This window comes from Delphinus delphis, chromosome 7 (assembly GCF_949987515.2).
Source record: "Delphinus delphis chromosome 7, mDelDel1.2, whole genome shotgun sequence".
NCBI classification, from domain to species: Eukaryota; Metazoa; Chordata; class Mammalia; order Artiodactyla; family Delphinidae; genus Delphinus; species Delphinus delphis.
The window spans coordinates 30,757,473-30,776,412 of NC_082689.1; the positions used below are offsets into that span (position 1 = coordinate 30,757,473).

The 18,940-nt window shown below is 37.8% G+C and overlaps 1 protein-coding gene across 2 annotated transcripts in view; it reads right to left on the reverse strand.

The window, feature by feature from the left end:
- Nucleotides 1-18,940, reverse strand: part of PARD3B (par-3 family cell polarity regulator beta) — a 1,056,812-nt gene that overhangs the window by 392,930 nt on the left and 644,942 nt on the right. For both annotated transcript variants that reach the window (XR_009520117.1, XM_060016243.1), the window contains exon 16: nt 13,218-13,262. Coding sequence is in view for 1 of the 2 variants with exons in the window: in XM_060016243.1 (XP_059872226.1) it covers nt 13,218-13,262 (45 nt within the window). In the remaining variant the exon portion in view is untranslated. The remainder of the gene's footprint in view (nt 1-13,217; nt 13,263-18,940) is intronic.

Genomic DNA, 18,940 nt, shown 5'->3' on the forward strand with positions numbered 1-18,940 from the left:
AAGGTATATCTAAAGAAAGAACACTTGACCTAAGAACTGAATCAGAAGGAGTCAGCCACGTGAAGGTGAGGGAGATCATTCTGAGCAGAGGGAAGGCATGTGCAAAGGGCCCCAGAAGAGAACAAGTTGGCCTGCTGAACACAGAAAGCAGGTAACCCGGGCCAAGTGTCCTGAAGGAGAGGAGCAGTGGGAACAAAGTCAGCAAGGCAAGCAGGGAGATGAGGCTGGACTTGGGGCTTGTGGTCAGAAATGTGGATTATTTTCTATGAATGGTGGGACGCCATCGGAGGATTGTAAGCATTTGAGGACATGATTTGTGTCATGTTTGCCAGAGATCCCTTTGGCTCTTGTGAGGAGAATGGAATGGCAGAGAGTATGGGAGTTAGGAGGCTACTGAAGGTATGAGGTGATGGTGGCATGGGCAAGGGTAGGCAGGAAAGCTTTGGGTTGTGTTCCTGTGGGACAAACCTGATTTCCTACTGGATTAATGGGGTAGGTAAAGAAAGGTGAAAAATGAAGACTGACTCTGCATTTGTAAGAGACTGCTTTTCCAGGCTCACACAGAAGGGCACCATGGTATCTGTTATGTTTCCTTCTCTGATGAAGATGGCCTGTTAGAGGCATGTACTTCAAAATATAACTCAAGTTAAACTTGATGGAGAGAAATTCATAGTAAGAAACAGTTGAAGATTTGGACATTTCTTTGCTGAAGGAGCCAGTGTTCAACCAGAATTGAAGGCATCAGTCCATGGACAGAAAATGGGGCCCAGAGAGTGAGTATTATATAGCCCAAGGCCTCAGGGTGCATGTACTTTTCTCAAACCAAGATCTTCTGAGCTTTGCAAAAAAGCACAATGATGGAAACGATGGACATGCTGATGGAAACGTACAGAATTCATCACTGTTTCCCAGACCTCAGCAAACTGTGTCATAGGACTTCAGGATAATTTGCCAGGTTCACAAATCATTTTATACTGTTATTTCCTAATATTATTTAAAATCTCATACTTTTTCCACTAATATTTTAGTTTTAAAAATGTAGCCCTGTTATAAATAGAAAAATAGTACTTTACTAATACACGTCAATATAGATGCATACTTTTGAAAAAGAAGAAGTGTTTGTCCATATAAATCACTTAAAATAGTTCATCAACCGCTAGGTCACTAGACCAACCGATAGTAACATTTTCTCTGAGCATAACAAGTAAAAAGCCTCCATCACCAGTTTGACACCAACATTTCTAAATACCTCTGACAACTCCCGGATGGCAATATCATGATACTTCACAAAACTATCTGCTTTTTTCCTCCCTCTTTCTTTGCAGTTGTTGTTTTCCTGGTTGAAAAGGCATGCACATTTACAAAAAAAGGATTAGTTAATAAAAGCGTTTTTATTCAAAAGGTTACTTTCAACAGCTTTGTTCTATTTTGATGGGGTGGAATTTGTAAGTGGTTTTGTGTGTGTGTGTGGTTTCTAATTATCAACAGAGTGTTAATGAATTTGCATTTGCTTATTTTAGCAAGAAGAAGTAATCTAGGTTGCTTTAAGTTTTCTCTTTAACTTTTACATATTCATCACAAGCCCTCATTATAATTCTGCTTTTATTGGACACAGTTGGGCACCATGAACCTCTAAAAAGCATGAAGTGGGTGCCTTACTGAATAAATTTCAAAGACTACGTTCCTGCCCTCTAGGATACCAAAAATTGACAGGGGAGTTTAACATTCCCCAAATATGTTTTTCATTGGCACATTTTCCAGCAACCCATAAATGAGGTATCTCATGGTTTAGCCTCTCTCTATTCCCTTCCTCCCGAAATACTTTTGGGCCCCAAATAGGTTCCCAGCGTGACTCTGGGATTCAGCCTCTCATCTCCTTCCCAGAAACTATCCCTTTTCCTGTGGTTCTTCTGTGCATATTCTGTGCCAGTCCCCATGCTAAATCATCTCACGTGTACAACATTTCAATGATTAGATTCAGCATGTGAAATTTTAGTATGTTTGAAATGTTTTTACTTTTTTAAACCCATAAAGTTTTTCACTACTCAAACTGCACATAAATATCGTCTCAACATAAAAATTCAAATACTACAGATAAAGCAAAAGTCCCCCTTGACCCCCAACCTCATCTTCTTCCTCTAAGTAAGGCAGCCACTGTTAACTTTTTCTATGTATTTGCATTTATGTATAAGCACATGGTAGTTTCAGTGTTTGCATTCTTACTGTTGCTAGTGAACTGTGAATACCTTCGGGGCAGAATCCACAGTCCACACAACCTTGTATTTGTGGTACCTGGTCCAGGGTCCGGCACACAGTAAGCATTCAATAAATACTGGTTTAATAAAAGAGTTAACACTGGTTCCTGCCCTTTCATTCAGTAGATAACAGAGTTCTCCTGCCTATATGAGGAAAAGGTATGCCTTGGGATTATTAATGGTCTAAGGGAGTCAAGACTATTGATCAAAGGAGATTTGAGAAGCAGCCTGTGCGGGTCCTTGGGGGCTAACTGGCTCTAGAGCAGAAGTGTGAGCTAGGGCAGGAAAGGGTGAGAGAAGTTAAAAAGTATAAAACCAGAGCCTGGAGACACCTGAAGCTAAACAAGGCTAGATACCAGAGGAGACCTTGGTCTGAGGAAGCTGGGGAGGGTTTTTCAGGGAGGTGGGCCTTCAAAGAGTTCCGCTGGGGCTCTGAGGCATGAAAGAATAAGATATGGTCAGACAGCAGTGGTGAGTAGCTCTGTGAATTGGGAACAAGTGTGATGAGGCGGGGATGAGGCGGGGTGGAGGGCGACAGTGGCATGAGACAGGCTGCAAGGGCAGATCAAGACAAGGTGATAGAGGGCATGGTATGACTTGTTAAAGGTACTGAAATTTATCCCTGTCGATAGAGCCTAAATACAGGAACAAATGAACATTTTTTTAAGTAGGCAAAACCTTTCTTGAAATATACTAGTCTTTTAATGCTTCCCCCGCCTCAACCCAGCATTCACTTATGGAACTCATGTGTGTACACATATACAAGTTGTGTAAAGTCACACCGACATTATCAAAGCCAATATATTCTAAAATATTTCTCACCATTAGTTGGCATTGTTATACCTTTATCAGATATTAAACAAACAAAATTTATGCTTTCACATATTTTATGTTATTCAACACAGATCGGGCATTTATTATGTAAAAGCTGATCTTCAGGTGTCTCAGGCTGGGGGTTTTTTTTGGTTTGTTTTTTTTTTTTACATCTTTATTGGAGTATAATAGCTTTACAATGGTGTGTTAGTTTCTGCTTTATAACAAAGTGAATGTTATAGATATACATATGTTCCCATATCTCTTCCCTCTTGCGTCTCCCTCCCTCCCACCCTCCCTATCCCACCCCTCTAGGTGGTCACAAAGCACCGAGCTGATCTCCCTGTGCTATGCGGCTGCTTCCCACGAGCTATCTACCTTACGTTTGGTAGTGTATATATGTCCATGCCACTCTCTCGCTTTGTCACAGCTTACCCTTCCCCCTCCCCATATCCTCAAGTCCATTCTCTAGTAGGTCTGTGTCTTTATTCCTGTCCTACCCCTAGGTTCTTCATGACATTTTTTTCCTTAAATTCCATATATATGTGTTAGCATACGGCATTTGTCTTTCTCTTTCTGACTTATTTCACTCTGTATGACAGACTCTAGGTCCATTCACCTCATTACAAATAGCTCAATTTCGTTTCTTTTTATGGCTGAGTAATATTCCAAACTTGTCCTTCCAACATCATATGTCGGCTGATATTTTGGTGAGAAAAGTTCAGAAGTAAAACACTGCTGGAATGTCTAAACAGCCAATCACTTAACACTGGCAACTAGATTATCCGTAGACGTTTAAAATAAAAGGTCCTGCAAGCAGGGAGCTATAACCTCTCTGGGTCATTGGAATCAGAGTGTCTCCGTTTTTTTCTCTCCACAACACATTTACACATAAAATACTTTCCTTAGAAGAGTGATTTAAAATTCCAGGTGTCAATTAAACCTTTCTAAAATAATTACATGGGAACCGAAAAGCTTTGTAGCCCCTGCCAAATCTACTCTCGATATAGGGCTGCCATCATTTAAAGCTAGTAGGGGGCTTCCCTGGTGGTGCAGTGGTTAAGAATCCGCCTGCCAATGCTGGGGACACGGGTTCGAGTCCTGGTCCAGGAAGATCCCACATGCCGCAGAGCAAGTAAGCCCATGAGCCACAACTACCGAGCCTGAGCATCTAGAGCCCTGGCTCCGCAAAAAGAGAAGCCACCCGCGCACCGCAACGAAGAGTAGTCCCCGCTCGCCGCAACTAGAGAAAGCCCGCGCATAGCAACTAAGACCCAACGCAACCAAAAATAAATAAATAAAATAAATTAATTAAAAAAAAAAAAGCTAGTAGGTATAGAGTCCAACAATTTTACTGAAATAGTTTCATTGCAAGAAGTTTACTTAGGAGATCCTAATGCTAAATACAAAGGAAAGAGGACAGAATTGGGGCTCATAGCTTAACATTTATAGTTACTATGCTTTTGAGAATGTAATTTGTTTTTACCCATGATACCTTCAACTCCATACAATAATATGCTGACTGATGGTGGCGTTTCTGTGTAATTTTTAAGTCACTCGCTGTTTTCTGTGGCTCCTACTGTTGTCCCTCTCCAGTTGCACAGCGAGTCCAAAGCTGAGTGCAGATAGCTCAGCCTACAGAAAAGCTTTAATGTCAAACATTCACTTTGTCCTTATCAACCATCATGCAGTCATTTAATAATATTTTTCACTGTAGACGTTCACTCTGGCGTTTAGAAACGCTATTAGAATTGTCAGTTCCAAACCACTGTTTTCCAAATGTACAAGACACATATTCCCCATGGATGGTGAAGTTTGAGAGAGTTCAGCCACATTTGAAGAATTTGACATATATAGAAATAGGCTCGTCTCTTTATAAAATTACTTTTAATTTGTTCAAACAGTTACAACTTTAGAAACTATACATTTTCTAAATCAATGCACACTTAAGCACAGTAAATTTTATCTCCAAAGATAAGCTGTTGAGCTCTGAATTATGAGACAGGATAATAAAAAATTTCATTGCTGAGAAATTTGTAATATCAATATCAATATATAAGGGCACAGGGGAAAAGTATGTACTGAATACACCGTATCCGCAAATGTCTACTGGAGCTCAGAACAGAACAATCTGTCCGGTACATTTATATTTAGGGGCAAAATAAATAAACACCATAATAAAAATATAAACTATAATGAATAGCAACCATAAACAGATGCAGACTTTGTGACAAAGTCTGTAATAAACTTTGAACAAAGTACATACTTTTTGTATATAGAAGCTTATTCAATTCTGGTGGGTTTCAATGAGAGAAGCTGAAAAGACAAAAGACCAGAGCTGTGCTAAATTATTCTTTCTGTTATCCATGCTGGGTTTGGGGAAATTTTGAGCATTTTAATGACAGTTTAGGTTATTAAATCAGGCAAAACTGGTAGCAATGGTGTTTGAATTCACAAAGCAAGAGGTTGCTGAAGAAGAAGTCAACAGGTCTGACCAGCTGGGCCTTTGGTGGGGGGTGATTTTCCCTGTCTAGGTATCAATCTACTCTTTAAAATAAGTTGGTTGTATCAGACATATATAACTATCCACTTAGTCCTAACTTTCTATAATTTCACCATAAATAGAGAACTTAAAATATAACTGCAAAAGATAAGAACATTTTGTTCAGGGGAAAACTGTAGCTCATTTGCAACTCAACCCTTGAATGCAGTGAATATGTGCATGTGCAGGTGTAAATATATTGTTTCGTAGTATCCCATCCAATTTTGCTTCAATGACTTAAACACATCCCAACATGGGCTACCTATTATCTATAGTGTTTCTTATTTTCTTGACCAGCCTATTGACCAACCGTACAATGCCGTTATGTACAGACTTTGACCTCATCAAGAAAATTGAGACCATTAACATCCTTAATTTCTTACCCCCTCTACCTACACATTTATCTGTACTACATGCAGCCCTGCCACTTTCCCTTCAATCTTGGCTCATCCTCTTCAAAGCCAACTGCTATAAAACTATACTCTTAATCATATCCCTTTAAAAATGTCCTCTTTCCTCGTTCTTCATTCTCTTACAAATGTCTCTTTCTTCTCAGTCAACAAACTTGGTCCTGTGTTTCTCATTAACATGAAATAGAATACCACCAACAACAAAAGACAACTTCTCTTCTCTACATACATCTCTCTTTTCTTCTCTTAATATTAAGCTTCTGGAAAGATCATCTATCCTTGTTTCCACCTCCCATTCCTCCTCAAGCCACTTCCTTTTGATCCTGCTCTTCTGTTTCCTGTCCAGCAGAAATGATTACCCATGGCCATTTCTCGGTTTCCAAACCCAGTAAAATTTAAGCATCTTCTCAAAACTTGTAACCTTGGGACCGTTTCCTCCTGGAAAATCTTCATCTCCTCATCCTTCAGAGATAGGATCTCTTTACAAAAAATAATTCATCCAGGCCACCACTGAGTCATAACTGGCCCAAGCCTTTTTTCTATTTACCAAAGAGTGAGAATTGATTCTCTTGGCAACTGCAAAGCCATCTAAACAAACTAGGTGCATCACTCCTGACACCCTTAGTCATCTCCCAAGATGTGAGCCCTTTGGTCATCTACTCCTTCCTGTGCTGTAGCCTTACACCACTCTGTCCATCTCCCTGTGACTCACCGTCCCACTCTGCCCTCCAGCCCAGAATCCTCCACCTTGCCTCCTCGAATCTCCACTATCCTCCCATGGTTGACACAATGCTGTTCACTTCCAACCCCTTCTCTGAAAATTCCCCTTCCTTTTAGCCTTCATTGAAATCTAGCTCTCCACCAAGAAATCTGCTTCTCCTGCAGCCCTCTCATTTGAAGCTCTTCTTTCCCAGGGTTGGGAGGGGGCTCAGCTATCTCCTTATTTCACATTTCCATGTTCAGGTACATTGTTTCTCTACCCTTATATAAAATCCTGACTCTTTCAGAGCTAACGCTATCCTGCCAACTTCCTTCTACTCCTCTTATCATTCCTTCTATCACCTTCACTCTCACATCATTAATACATGAACACTGCCACATAGCTTATGGGTTCCCTCTCTGCCTACTCTATTTTCATCTTATCACTGTTGTTATCAAAGGTACTTGCCTCAAGAAACCATTGGCCCAAGGAGGATAAGAGACACAGGCAGAAAACCTGGACCTGAACTACAGGTTAGAGCCAAGCCTGGCCAAACACTTCTGAGATCGGCAAGTCCCAGCCCACCTGAAGATACGTGATCAAGAAATAAGTGTTAACTGTTGGTTTTTTTATGTAGCATGGTTATAGCAAGAGTTGACTGATACACTGATAATCAAATTGGATCTTCTCTCTCACCCACTAAGTTTGATTAAAAAACAAACAAACAACAAAATTGAAGGCTTTATTCTCTAAATACTTCATACTTTTCTTTCCTTAATTTCATCACTTAAATTTATGCCCACATCATCTCTTATCTGGACTATTGCAGTGGTCTTTTAACTATTCTTGCCTTTAAAAAAACAAATCCTTTCAAGTCCCCACAACCAGAGTGGTATCACTAGACTATAAAACTGACCACTCCCCTCCTTTAATCTGTTTAGATTCTCTGAGCCTGTAGGATAAAATTCACATTCTTTCATTTGGTAGGCGTTCCCCATGATCTAATCTCTGCCTTCTTGCTTAACCTCCTAGCATGTCACTCTCCCCTTTGCACTCCTGCCATGTCGAACTGTTTACAGTTTCTGGAACACACCATGAAGTTTCATGTTTTCACAACTTTCCATGTGCCTGGAAAGTGTTAGCTCAGTGACCTTTTCTATTCCTCAAACTTCTATTTATCTTTCAGATGCTGCTATGGAAGCACTTCCTTTCTGACACATGTCACTTTGTATCTCCAGCGCTTAAAACTTAATACCTGTTACAGAGTGGGTATTTAATAGACATGAGTGGAACAGAAATAATTTTGAAAGTTGATTTATAAAAAAATGTAGTATCTATTTGCTCACAAAATTTAGAAATGCACACACCTACACCATATTTGAATAGTAAATAAACTTATCTCACGATATATTTCTTTCTAATTTGATTTGATTCTTTGAAACTTAGAGGATAGCTTAATCACTAACATTTTGCAATATAGGAGACACTAAGGTTGCTTCATAATCAAGTTTCTATAGAAAGAATCCTAGATGTATCATTAATTTTTTTATAATGAAAACATCCTGTATCCCATGGAAATGTAAACCAAGGCTGAAGCATGTGGGAAATGCATACTTTTTTTGTGTCTAAAGCTATAGTTATCCAACATAACACATGACAGAAGCTTAGACAATACCCAATAAAAATGTTTGTCCAAATAGATAACCGTGCAGTATTACCTTAACCAACTGATGAGGAAAGAAACAGAGTTCAAATCCACTACCCACTTACTCTATGATTTTAGTTCCTCATCAACAATAACAATGAAAAGTCCTAAAAAACAGTAATTCAATTAGAAGACTCAGATATGAAAAGTGATCATGGTTGGTGCTCCAAAAATTAAATGCATATTTTAACTTAGATATTCTATAAAAGTATGGAACACTAAGACTCAACAAAAGTTATAAAATGTCATTTAATGATCCATTACTCTTAAAGTGACTATCAAATCACCTTACGTTTTACCTTTTCTTTTGCAAAGATTCAGCAATTTCTTTAGCTACATTCGAACATTCTAGATATGACGTTTACACACAATGCATCTCTTTATTTATTTATTTGGCTGTGCCGTGTAGCATGCAGGATCTTGTTCCCCGACCAGGGATTGAACCTGTGCCCCCGGCATTAGGAGCGCAGAGTCTTAACCACTGGACTGCCCGGGAAGTCCCTACACACAATGCACTTAAAGCAGAATGTATGTTCTGTCAAGTTAGCAACTTGCATACTAAGCTCTCAGCCTTTGCTGTAAGACACGTATCACATGCACATTTCCTATAACTTATGTATAATACGTGTACATCACATGCATATTTTTTTCGTACATCTCTTGGCCCACACATTCACGTGCACATGCATGCAGAGAAACAAAGGCACAAATGATCAGATTTGATGTTCTTCTCCTGCTCACTGAATTACCATAGAGAAATTACACCTACTGTGTTCCTGGTTTAGCTAGTTGAGGTTATAAAAGGTAAGTAATGATTTATAGAATATCTTGATATGTGTGTCATGCCTTCCAACTAGACTGTGTCTTACTCCTACATTCTTCTCAGTTCCTGAGATTGTGAGGTGTTAGGCACATGCTGGTGGAATATAAAGTGTCCAAATTCATGGGCTCTGCCACATCGCATCTGGGTTTCTATCCTAACCCTAAGAGTTATCAACTGGGAGAACAAGGACTTATGCCTTGAGCTTCAGCTTCTTCATTAGCAAAATGTGTTGAGATACCAACCGTACTTAGTGGCTGCAAGGCACCTCAGCTGGAGAGATGTCCCCCTAGATTGTTAATGGACACTTGCTCATTAATTGATAAACTCGTCTCAGAAAAGGTCTGGACTTACTGCCAACCATTACTTTTACAGACTTGCCTGTTTTACAGTTATATAGACAGGTGTTTGAGACTATAAGAAATTTAAGTAGAAATAGGAAAGCTTTCTAGTCCATTTTGCTAATTAACATGTCAGAGCTCATAAAGAAGGACTCATCATCCGCTTTCTTCAGTACTGCATCATCTTAAAGAGCTGGGTCAGCAAAGATCTCTGTAGACAGTCAATACATATTAAAACCATTCTAAGCAATAAATCAAAACAAAAAAATATGACGGCATGTTTTAAAAAAGTAAAATTTATAAGTCCTTTCTGTCTGAATGCTGAGGGGCATTAAACTATTGGCTTAAGTGTCAGTTCAGTACATAGGGAAAAAAAGGACTCCTTCTTGGACATACTTTATGAGTCTGTGTATAGCTGAAATTAAAGCATAATTAAAAAAAAAAGGCTATGACAAATCTGATGTCATTTTTCTCTGGATTCTAATGTTTCCTCAGAATATTTGTCATTTTAAAAAATGGTTTTATTGTTTAAAATATACATTTTGCTGAAGTTATTTCCCCTGTGCATTGCTAGGATTTGAGTTTTGTCAGAATTCAATTAGTGAGATGGTTAGGGAAAAAGGTGAAAGACAGTTTTTTGGTTTTTCAAGGCTCTCTGAAACTTATGATTTTTTTTTTTTTAAAGGAGCCAAACAAAAAGCATTTTGCTCCTAACTTCTCTATGATTGGTCTCACCATCCCATAAACATTAATACCTCTTATATGTGGAAGAGGACCCCATAAGATTATAAACAGGAGTACCAGCCTGCCATTTTCCTTGCCAAGGTATGAGATGCAATGTACTGCCAGGCGTAGCCCGTGAGATAGATTATTAGAGAAATCTCAAGAATACTGGATTGATTCCAGCAGAGGTGAGGGAATACTACATTTTGGGCCAAAAATGTTAGAAAGATTTATCTTACCTAAGACTTTGATTTGATCTGAGCTCTGAGGAATCAACCATTTAAAGAATAAGCCAAGGAAATGGTGCCAAAAATATTGTCACAAATTTGGGAAGTACCCAAGCCAGACCAACAGATGGAACTTGGCATGAAATGGCTCTCTACACACTAAGTAGCTGACTCAGAAGAAATTTTAACTCAGATGAATTTATTAAAATGTTGAATATCATCCTAAATAAGAGGATGGATGATAGATTTAGGTCAGCACATAAAATTTAATTTAACTTCCTGATGGTCTTGGATAGTGGGAAAGGGGCCCACATTTCTATGATTAAAAAGAGACAGAGGGAGATACTCTTTCTTCTTAGCAAAAGAGATACCACTTTTTCACCTGAAAATTCTGGAGAAAGGATTTGGGGAAGAGAAAGGTGAAACAAAAAAGAAGCTGACATTGGCGAGATAAGTATGAATGATCAGGGCACGTTGCACATTACAATCCAAACTGGCACTTGCTTAGTGGTCTAGACGGTAGCAGATGGAGACTATAGTTCTATATTAGGTGAATGTTAAAAATGACTGAACAGGTTGCCAGAATCAAAAGGACCCTTAATTCTCTTTCACTGTCGTCACTACCAAAGCCTAATGGGAAAATGCTCTACCCAGTGTAGCCCACACAAGGAGCTGCACTTCATGGGAGGGATGGGTTCTTGAGGAGCATTATAATTCAAGACCTTAATAGCATCTTTTTCTTTCACACTGCTTTTTATTTTCTCAGTACTGTCTCTAACGTTTTATAGAGTGCTCTCATTTAAGTCTAGAGCTCACAATTTGAGGTGACTGGTTAGCCCTCTTCACTGTGTTTTATCGTATGCCACTTTGGCTCCAAAGTTATCAACTTTCTGGCTGTTTTCAGCGTTTGCCCTGGTTCCACAAAAAGCCAATGAAAAATTTGATGATGTTGTGATAGAATATAAAAGTACTTAAAATATAAGAATAGTGAATATTGTAATAATAGTTCATTAGTAACAAAAGTCTTATTTAAAACATCTGATGTATTTCAACAGTTTGATTCATGGGATATGAAGACCATTAGTATTATTTCTATTACCAGCTAAAATAACTCTGCCATGTGAACCTTACAGTTAACCTGACTGACAGCTTTAAAATTATGCCATTTTTAACATTTTTCTTTTCATTTGGAAGATTATTTCAATTTTTATGTTTAGAGTACTTCTTTCCTAATATCTTTATTTCACACTACATAAAAACATATCATTAAAATTTACCTAAAATACTATATGAATATACCAAGATAATGTTTGCCTTTAAAAAGAGTGACAATAATTTTTGCTTACTGGCTAACAGTAATTTGTTTGGAAATGAAGTAAGATTAGAGTAAGATCTGATTTCCCAGAAAAAGCCAGAAAGTTTATTATTTGTTTTCAAAAACCAAATTGATACACATTCTAAAAAAAATGCTTCTACTTCTTACCTTGAAGCCCATCCCAGTATGTAAATAGGTTTTTATCTTCAAGTATTAATATGTGTAAGAGAGCTAAGGACAAGAAGTACCAGGCATGGGAACAAGCAGCGTGTGGCAATTTATCACTCCCTCAGAAATCTTTTCTTTCACAGTGATCTAACCTCTTAGGCTTTTTATTAGGAGGGGCAGAAAAGAAAACATCTAAGAGTTGTGAACTAGACCTTCCCTGCTGTTATCACTAGTGAATCTGGAGAAAGAAGAAAAGGAAAAAAAATCATAATCTTGTCCTGGAACATGACGGAAGTAATGAGGCATCAAGGCCACTTACTGCTGAGAACATAATTGGCCCATAAACACAGGAGATGCTTGGTGATGGGAACGACTTCTTTGTTTCAGAAACGAAGGGCTGCCAACAAATCATAACCCTCCTGTTGTTTGGAGTGGCATTTCTAAGAGTAAAATGGATAGTTTCCCCCCAAATAATGCACCCTTACAAGAAAAGGATTACTGCTGTATTTACTAGCTTAGTAGCTTTAAGTGTTTTCAACTAATGTGAACAAATGATGCTGAAGAAAGGGCAAAGGAACAGAAGGTAGGTCATTTGGCAATGAAGGAAAAGCTTGGATTTTAGACCTGAATGTATATCACACAAAACAGAGGAAGAGCCTAGAGACCCTCAGAGTCCTGGTGGACTTCCTAGGGCACCTCCAGGGAGCTCATTCATGAGTCTAAAGAAAGAGAATACAGTCATCTCAGGCCCAGTCCCCTGTGATGACAGGCAAAAAAATGATTCTTTTTTGAGAAGGAAGAAATGGCCACGTTTTTCTTTTTCTGGAATTCTTTGTCCTGTCACTTTAATGTGAGAGTCATCATGGAAAATAATTTCAAACTTTCTTGGGTTTTCTTTGTAATTTTTTGTTATTCTAAGTGTTCAGCTGGCATACAGGTTAAAGATTTGGGGTTTTATAATTATTTTTTGGGAAACCTTTCTTCCTCCTTCTCAAACATTTCAGTCAGCATACATTATGCCACTATACAACACATGGCCAAGCAATAATTCACCTTTGTGGAAGTCGGAGGCATCTCGGGTATTAATTAGCAAGTCTTTAAGTGATGAGAGGATGGAAACAGGTTCCATCTGCTACTCAAACACAGCCAGAGATTTCCAGGAAGGAGAATATAAAGTCAGTTACAAGGAATTTCTTACCCGATTTGTGTCCAGCCAATGAATGGACTTTGCTTTCATCTGGCACTGCAAAGAAATTAAAGAGACAAGGATCAGACCTGCTTGTAAATCAGCCATTTTTTTGAACAATAAATTAATATAGATTTGTAATAAGTGAAATCTTTTACTGGCAAAGATTTGAGAAAACATCTTCCCCAGCCTGCCTGGGGCACCTCAATTCTATTAATTTAAAGACAGTTATGAAGAAATATATGTACATTAAACCTTCTGTGAATAGAATTTCATTCCTTTAAAAATTTCTAGGGCTTCCCTGGTGGCGCAGTGGTTGGGAGTCCGCCTGCTGATGCAGGGGACATGGGTTCATGCCCCGGTCCGGGAGGATCCCACATGCCGTGGAACAGCTGGGCCTGTGAGCCATGGCCGCTGAGCCTGTGCATCCAGAGCCTGTGCTCCGTAACGGGAGAGACCCGCGTACCGCAAAAAAAAAAAAAAAAAATTCTAATACTTTCAGTTCTTTTAACTGGGCTGTTGTTTCTGTATCCACAAAACCAGAAAAACTCAAGAATCTAGAGCTGTATAATATATAATAAAACTCTTTGAGCATGACAGCAATATATCTAATCCCCAAGGATCAGACTTCTATATCTGGACAAAATGGAGCAAAAGGGAACAAACTTACAATTCCTCCTGAAAAAAAATTTCTAAAATAGACAAAACACGAAACAATGGCATTCAAGAGATTAGACATCAGGCAACAGAGGACAGTGACCCTTGAGAGGTGGAAAACAGGTGGTGTGACTCCTGCCATTGCTCCAGCTTACTGTCTAGAGAAAGTTTCCAGGTTGCGGTGCAGGAAGGGGAACACGGGCAGAGCCCAGGGATATTCCAGCCTGAGGACATGAAGCTGGAGGCCCAGGGAAACCAAAGCAGAGTTTAGGTCAGAGAATTGGAGAGAAGAGAGGTATACAGAAATCTTTCTGAGATCTGCAAAGGATCCCCTCAGGTATTTAATTAATTGCTGATGATCACATGCATGTGAGGAAACTACCCAAGACCTGGGACAGAACTGCCCCAAAGGGGAAAGAGCACAGTGTCCAAAGTTTATACAAGGTTGGGAATAAAGTTCCTATTCCCAATACCCAGAGTGAAAAACTTCAAAATTCAGGGGCATCCATTAGAATAGGAAGAAGAATCTTGCTTCAGCAGTGGATAAAATTTTAGATGAACACAGCTCTGATGAAATGGATATGATTTTGAAAGCCACAAATTACCAAGGCTTATATAGGAAGAAAGAGATAATCTAACAGCCCTATAGTTTGTTTTTTAATCAATTTGTATTGAAAGTTAAAAACTTTCCCAGAAAGAAAACTCTAAACCCAGCTGATTTCCTGATGAATTCTACCAAACATTTAAGGAAGAAATAATACCAGTTCTACAGAAATTCTTTCAGAAAATTTAGAGGAGGGAATATTTCCCAACTCATTCTATGAGGCTACCATTACCTTGATGTTAATATCAAGCAAAGACGTTACATGAAAGCTACTAACCAGTATCTCTCATGAACAAAGAGGCCAAGTTCTAAATCCTTAAGCAACTCTGCATGGTTTATCACTTCAATATTCAACAACAGCTGTTCAATATTCACCATATACATATAACTGATTCATTTTGTTGTGAAGCTGAAACTAACATACCATTGTAAAGCAATTATACTCCAATAAAGATGTTAAAATAAAAAAAATATTCACCATATGTCATTGTCTACATTAGTCTCTAAAACTCTGGTGGCTCAAGGGTAGAAGCAAGGTGAGTGGAACTCTGCCAACAAGGAGGACCTCTTCCATTTTCCCAAATATGAGATTGGTCTCAGAGTAATAAGCTCCTCCTTCCTTTACCTACAACATTCAGTCATATTTCACTGACCCAGTTATTATACAAAAATCTTCCTAAGTCCTCCCACACCCACCTAGCACTCCTTTCCTAAGCTATTTCTTTATTTTCTAGACAAGAGCACTACATGTTTGTGATTTTCCTGGTATTAACTGCTTAAAAATCTTGTTGGACTTTTCTTCGTGTTTCCAGTTGGAGATGTCAATCCATATGTATCAGCCTCCAATTGTGGGCCAAATTCTGTCTTTCCCAGGTCTGAAAAAATATACAGTGGAATCTATAGTACAAATGAAAAAACATTGGAAAACAATGATGGTGACTAAAAAAATAATACTAGAAGCTAATACTGAGCACTTGTAATATACAAGTTCTACCCTATACTCTTTACAGCTATTAATTCATTTAATGCTCACAGTAACCTGTAAAGATAGCTATTATTATCTTTACAGATAAAGAAACTGCAGCATATCTTGTAAGCGGAGGAGCCAGAGCTTAAACATGGCACTTTTAATCACTCTACTATACTTGTGATGAATCATAGAAGAGTTGTTATATTTTTCAGATTATTGATAACATGAATTAAATGTAAGAAAACACTTGACAAACACCCGTATGTTAGAACACTATTACCCTTTTAATTTGAATATGTTATTAATAGAAATCTTTCTATGTTGACCAATACGAACAAGTGTTAGCTATAAATTTGTTTAACATGTTCAGAAATCTACAGTTCTAATAGGTTCAAGCTGAAATAATTCATCCCCATTACACAGATAAGAAATCATCTGTCTGAGTTAAAATCTTGACTTAGATACTTACTGGTTACCTGCAATTTACTTTAACTTTCTGTGCCTCAATCTCATCATATATAAAATGAGGTTGATATTGCTTTCCCCGTAGGTTTAGAGTGAAGATTATTTGTGTAAGTTTATGCAAAATACTTAGAAGATCACATAGTAAGTGCTTAATAAATATTAGTTATTAGATCATTAATGATAAACTAAATAGAGTTAATTTACATTAGATGTTACAGAATAACATGATAGCTAATAATGGGACAGATGTGGATTGAATTCAAGATTTATCAGGCAAGTTACTAAGCTCCTTTAAACCTTAGTTTCCCCATGTGAAAAATGAGATACAAACACTGTACAAGGAGTTGTGAGAACTGAAGGAAATAAATTTTAAAAAGCACTTAGCACAGTTCCAGGTACATGTTTCTCAATAAATGAAAACTTTTGATAAATGGAAACTGAGAGCGGTAAAGGTTGTGAATTTAATGATGGCGGTGGTGCTTATGATTTCACTTGCCTAGGATTATAAAGGAATAGGCAGGGCACAAGGTACTTTCAATTGCTATCTCAGGGATAATCCAATACCCACAGCAGGTTTTACCTCCCGGTTTATATGGCTCCCAGTTCATCTTGTAGTGGAAGAAAGGCAAAGGAAATATGGTATTCAGACTACATACATGATTTTATTTTGTGCAGTTATTCTGAAAAAGGAATTCACACAAGGGTAGGATCTTATTTTTTGTTTTTGTCTTTTTTTTTTTTTTAACAGACATAAGTTATCCCATTAAATCTAAGTCAATTTAAGTACTACAAATTCCCTTGCCATGTTAGGTTGAACATGGTAACTTAACTTTTTGGCTGAATATTATCTACTATTTTTAGTAGGAATACTAATTATTTTAATTGACAATTTGAAATTCTTTAGAACACTACCAAACTATTACAATAAACAGTGTAGAACATCCAAATGGGTGATGGGCATAAAAATTAGGGGTCTTTCTCCAAAATATTCACTGACACAGATGTCTATCTTGAGGACAGAAGATAAATGAATAAACATCATAGAAAATAGAGGGAACTGTAATGACTTAATTAATAGAATACATTTTACTTAAAAGGTTAAATTGGGAACAATCATCTTTTATGCACATGCTTAGTGCTGGGAAGTGATTTAAATAACAGTAGCAAGTGAGAAAATGAGGTAAAATTATACACACCACCAAGCTTTTTAAAAATATGACAAGTGTTATAATTAATACTCAACTTCTTTTATAACTCACATTACCTTAAAGCTACTATAAAGTTTCCTCTCAGGGCTGGAGCTTAAGTCTAGTCATTTCCTGCATATTATTTAGATAGCACAGCAGTTGCAACAGTAGCAATATTAATAGGATAGCTATGTCATTTTAAACAAAGAGCTTATTTACAAGAGGTTGAAAATGAGTGAGCCCGGTGTGAGAAAGGTCTATCATTCCAAAATGGTAAGTAAGGTACCAAAAGTGTCAAGTAAGAGAGGGTTGATGGAGCAGGAACCAAAATTTCTTGTTCTGGTTCTAATGACAGATTGTTTTCTCTTCCTTTCTTTCTTCTCCCCACCTCTCCCTCCCTCTCCCCTTTCCTCCTCCCTCCCTCCCTCCCCCCTCCCTTCCTTCCCTCTTCCCTTCCCTACGTACCTACCTACCTACCTTCTTTCCTTCCTTCCTTCCTTCTTTCCAGTTTCTAGAGCATATTATATTCCCTTTCTTATCCTTCAGTTTCCAAAGATTGGTACTATTTGCTCTTGATTACTTTAAGGAGTTATTATAGTAATTGAAGAGGTATTAGGGAAATGTTGAGTCCTTCTGAAGATGAAATTCACAGACATTTTTTATTACATTCTTAGAGGGCACTGTGGACTTGTCCCTCCTGAGATTTCTCTAGATTTATTTAGATAATGGGATTTCTATTAAGCTCCTGCTTCCTGGCATTCAACTCAAGATCAATGGACACTATTTGATTTAATTACTATAAGGTTTTTCGTAAGGAGGACACTCTTTGGTTTGGATGTTTGTTAATTTCCTGCTTCGTCCTCTGGTTCAGGAAAACTTGCTCAGGAAACACAGCACCCTGTGGGCCTATGTTTCCAGTTATTTTGGTTATAGACCTTTGAAGTTAATCAAAGGTCTACGAACTACCCAACACTAGTGGAAACTTTTTAAAAGGTGTGGATAAACACACAGTATCTTTTGGCTTAATTTCAACGAGGTTCATTGTTAGAGTTGAGAGAAACCATAAAGAAAGAAAATACGGGAAGAAAATCTGTGAAAAATATGGTACTCCGAGAACTTATTAGTGGCAGACATTAAAGTGCATATACTACTTACATATATTGGCTTCCTGGTAGGATATATTTATATTAATATAGTGATCACTTAAAGGTTTTATTCTTTTGTCAAGCCTTCTTATACTCTTCAAATGCATTCTCACTGGGGGAAAATAATCCCCTTGCTTATTGATAGCATTTGATATGAATTTTACAAGTGATTATTAGGGACTTCACTTGCTTAATAAAACTTTGAAGAACAGTGGCAGATTTGGTGAGTTAATGGGCCCCATAGGCTCTTCTTATGCTGACAGAAGATGGTATATTGCTAACATGCACAAATCTCTTCAGATAAAAATTGCCACCAGGTAGTTATTCTTTTTGAGAATGCCAACACTACGTCACGAATGGGGAATATGCAAATGTGTTCAGATTCCCACTACTTCATATTGAGATACTCTGATGCAAAGCAGCATTCTAAAACATGATGCAATGCTGGTCTTTCACATAGACAGCTCTATCTCATTTAACTTCTGATTTTCCTGTCTTTGGCATGATAGAGACTGCAGTTTTGAAGATGATGATTGGCACAATAAAAATCTATCTTCTAATGAGGCCATAAACACTTCTCTTTGGATAGTTTACTAGGAAACTAAATATCAAATAATTCCTTAATGCTTAATAAACTTGTTTCTAAAAGTTGTTCCTTCAGAATTTAAAAAAAATTGATGTACTTGCCAATAGTAAGAATCAATTTT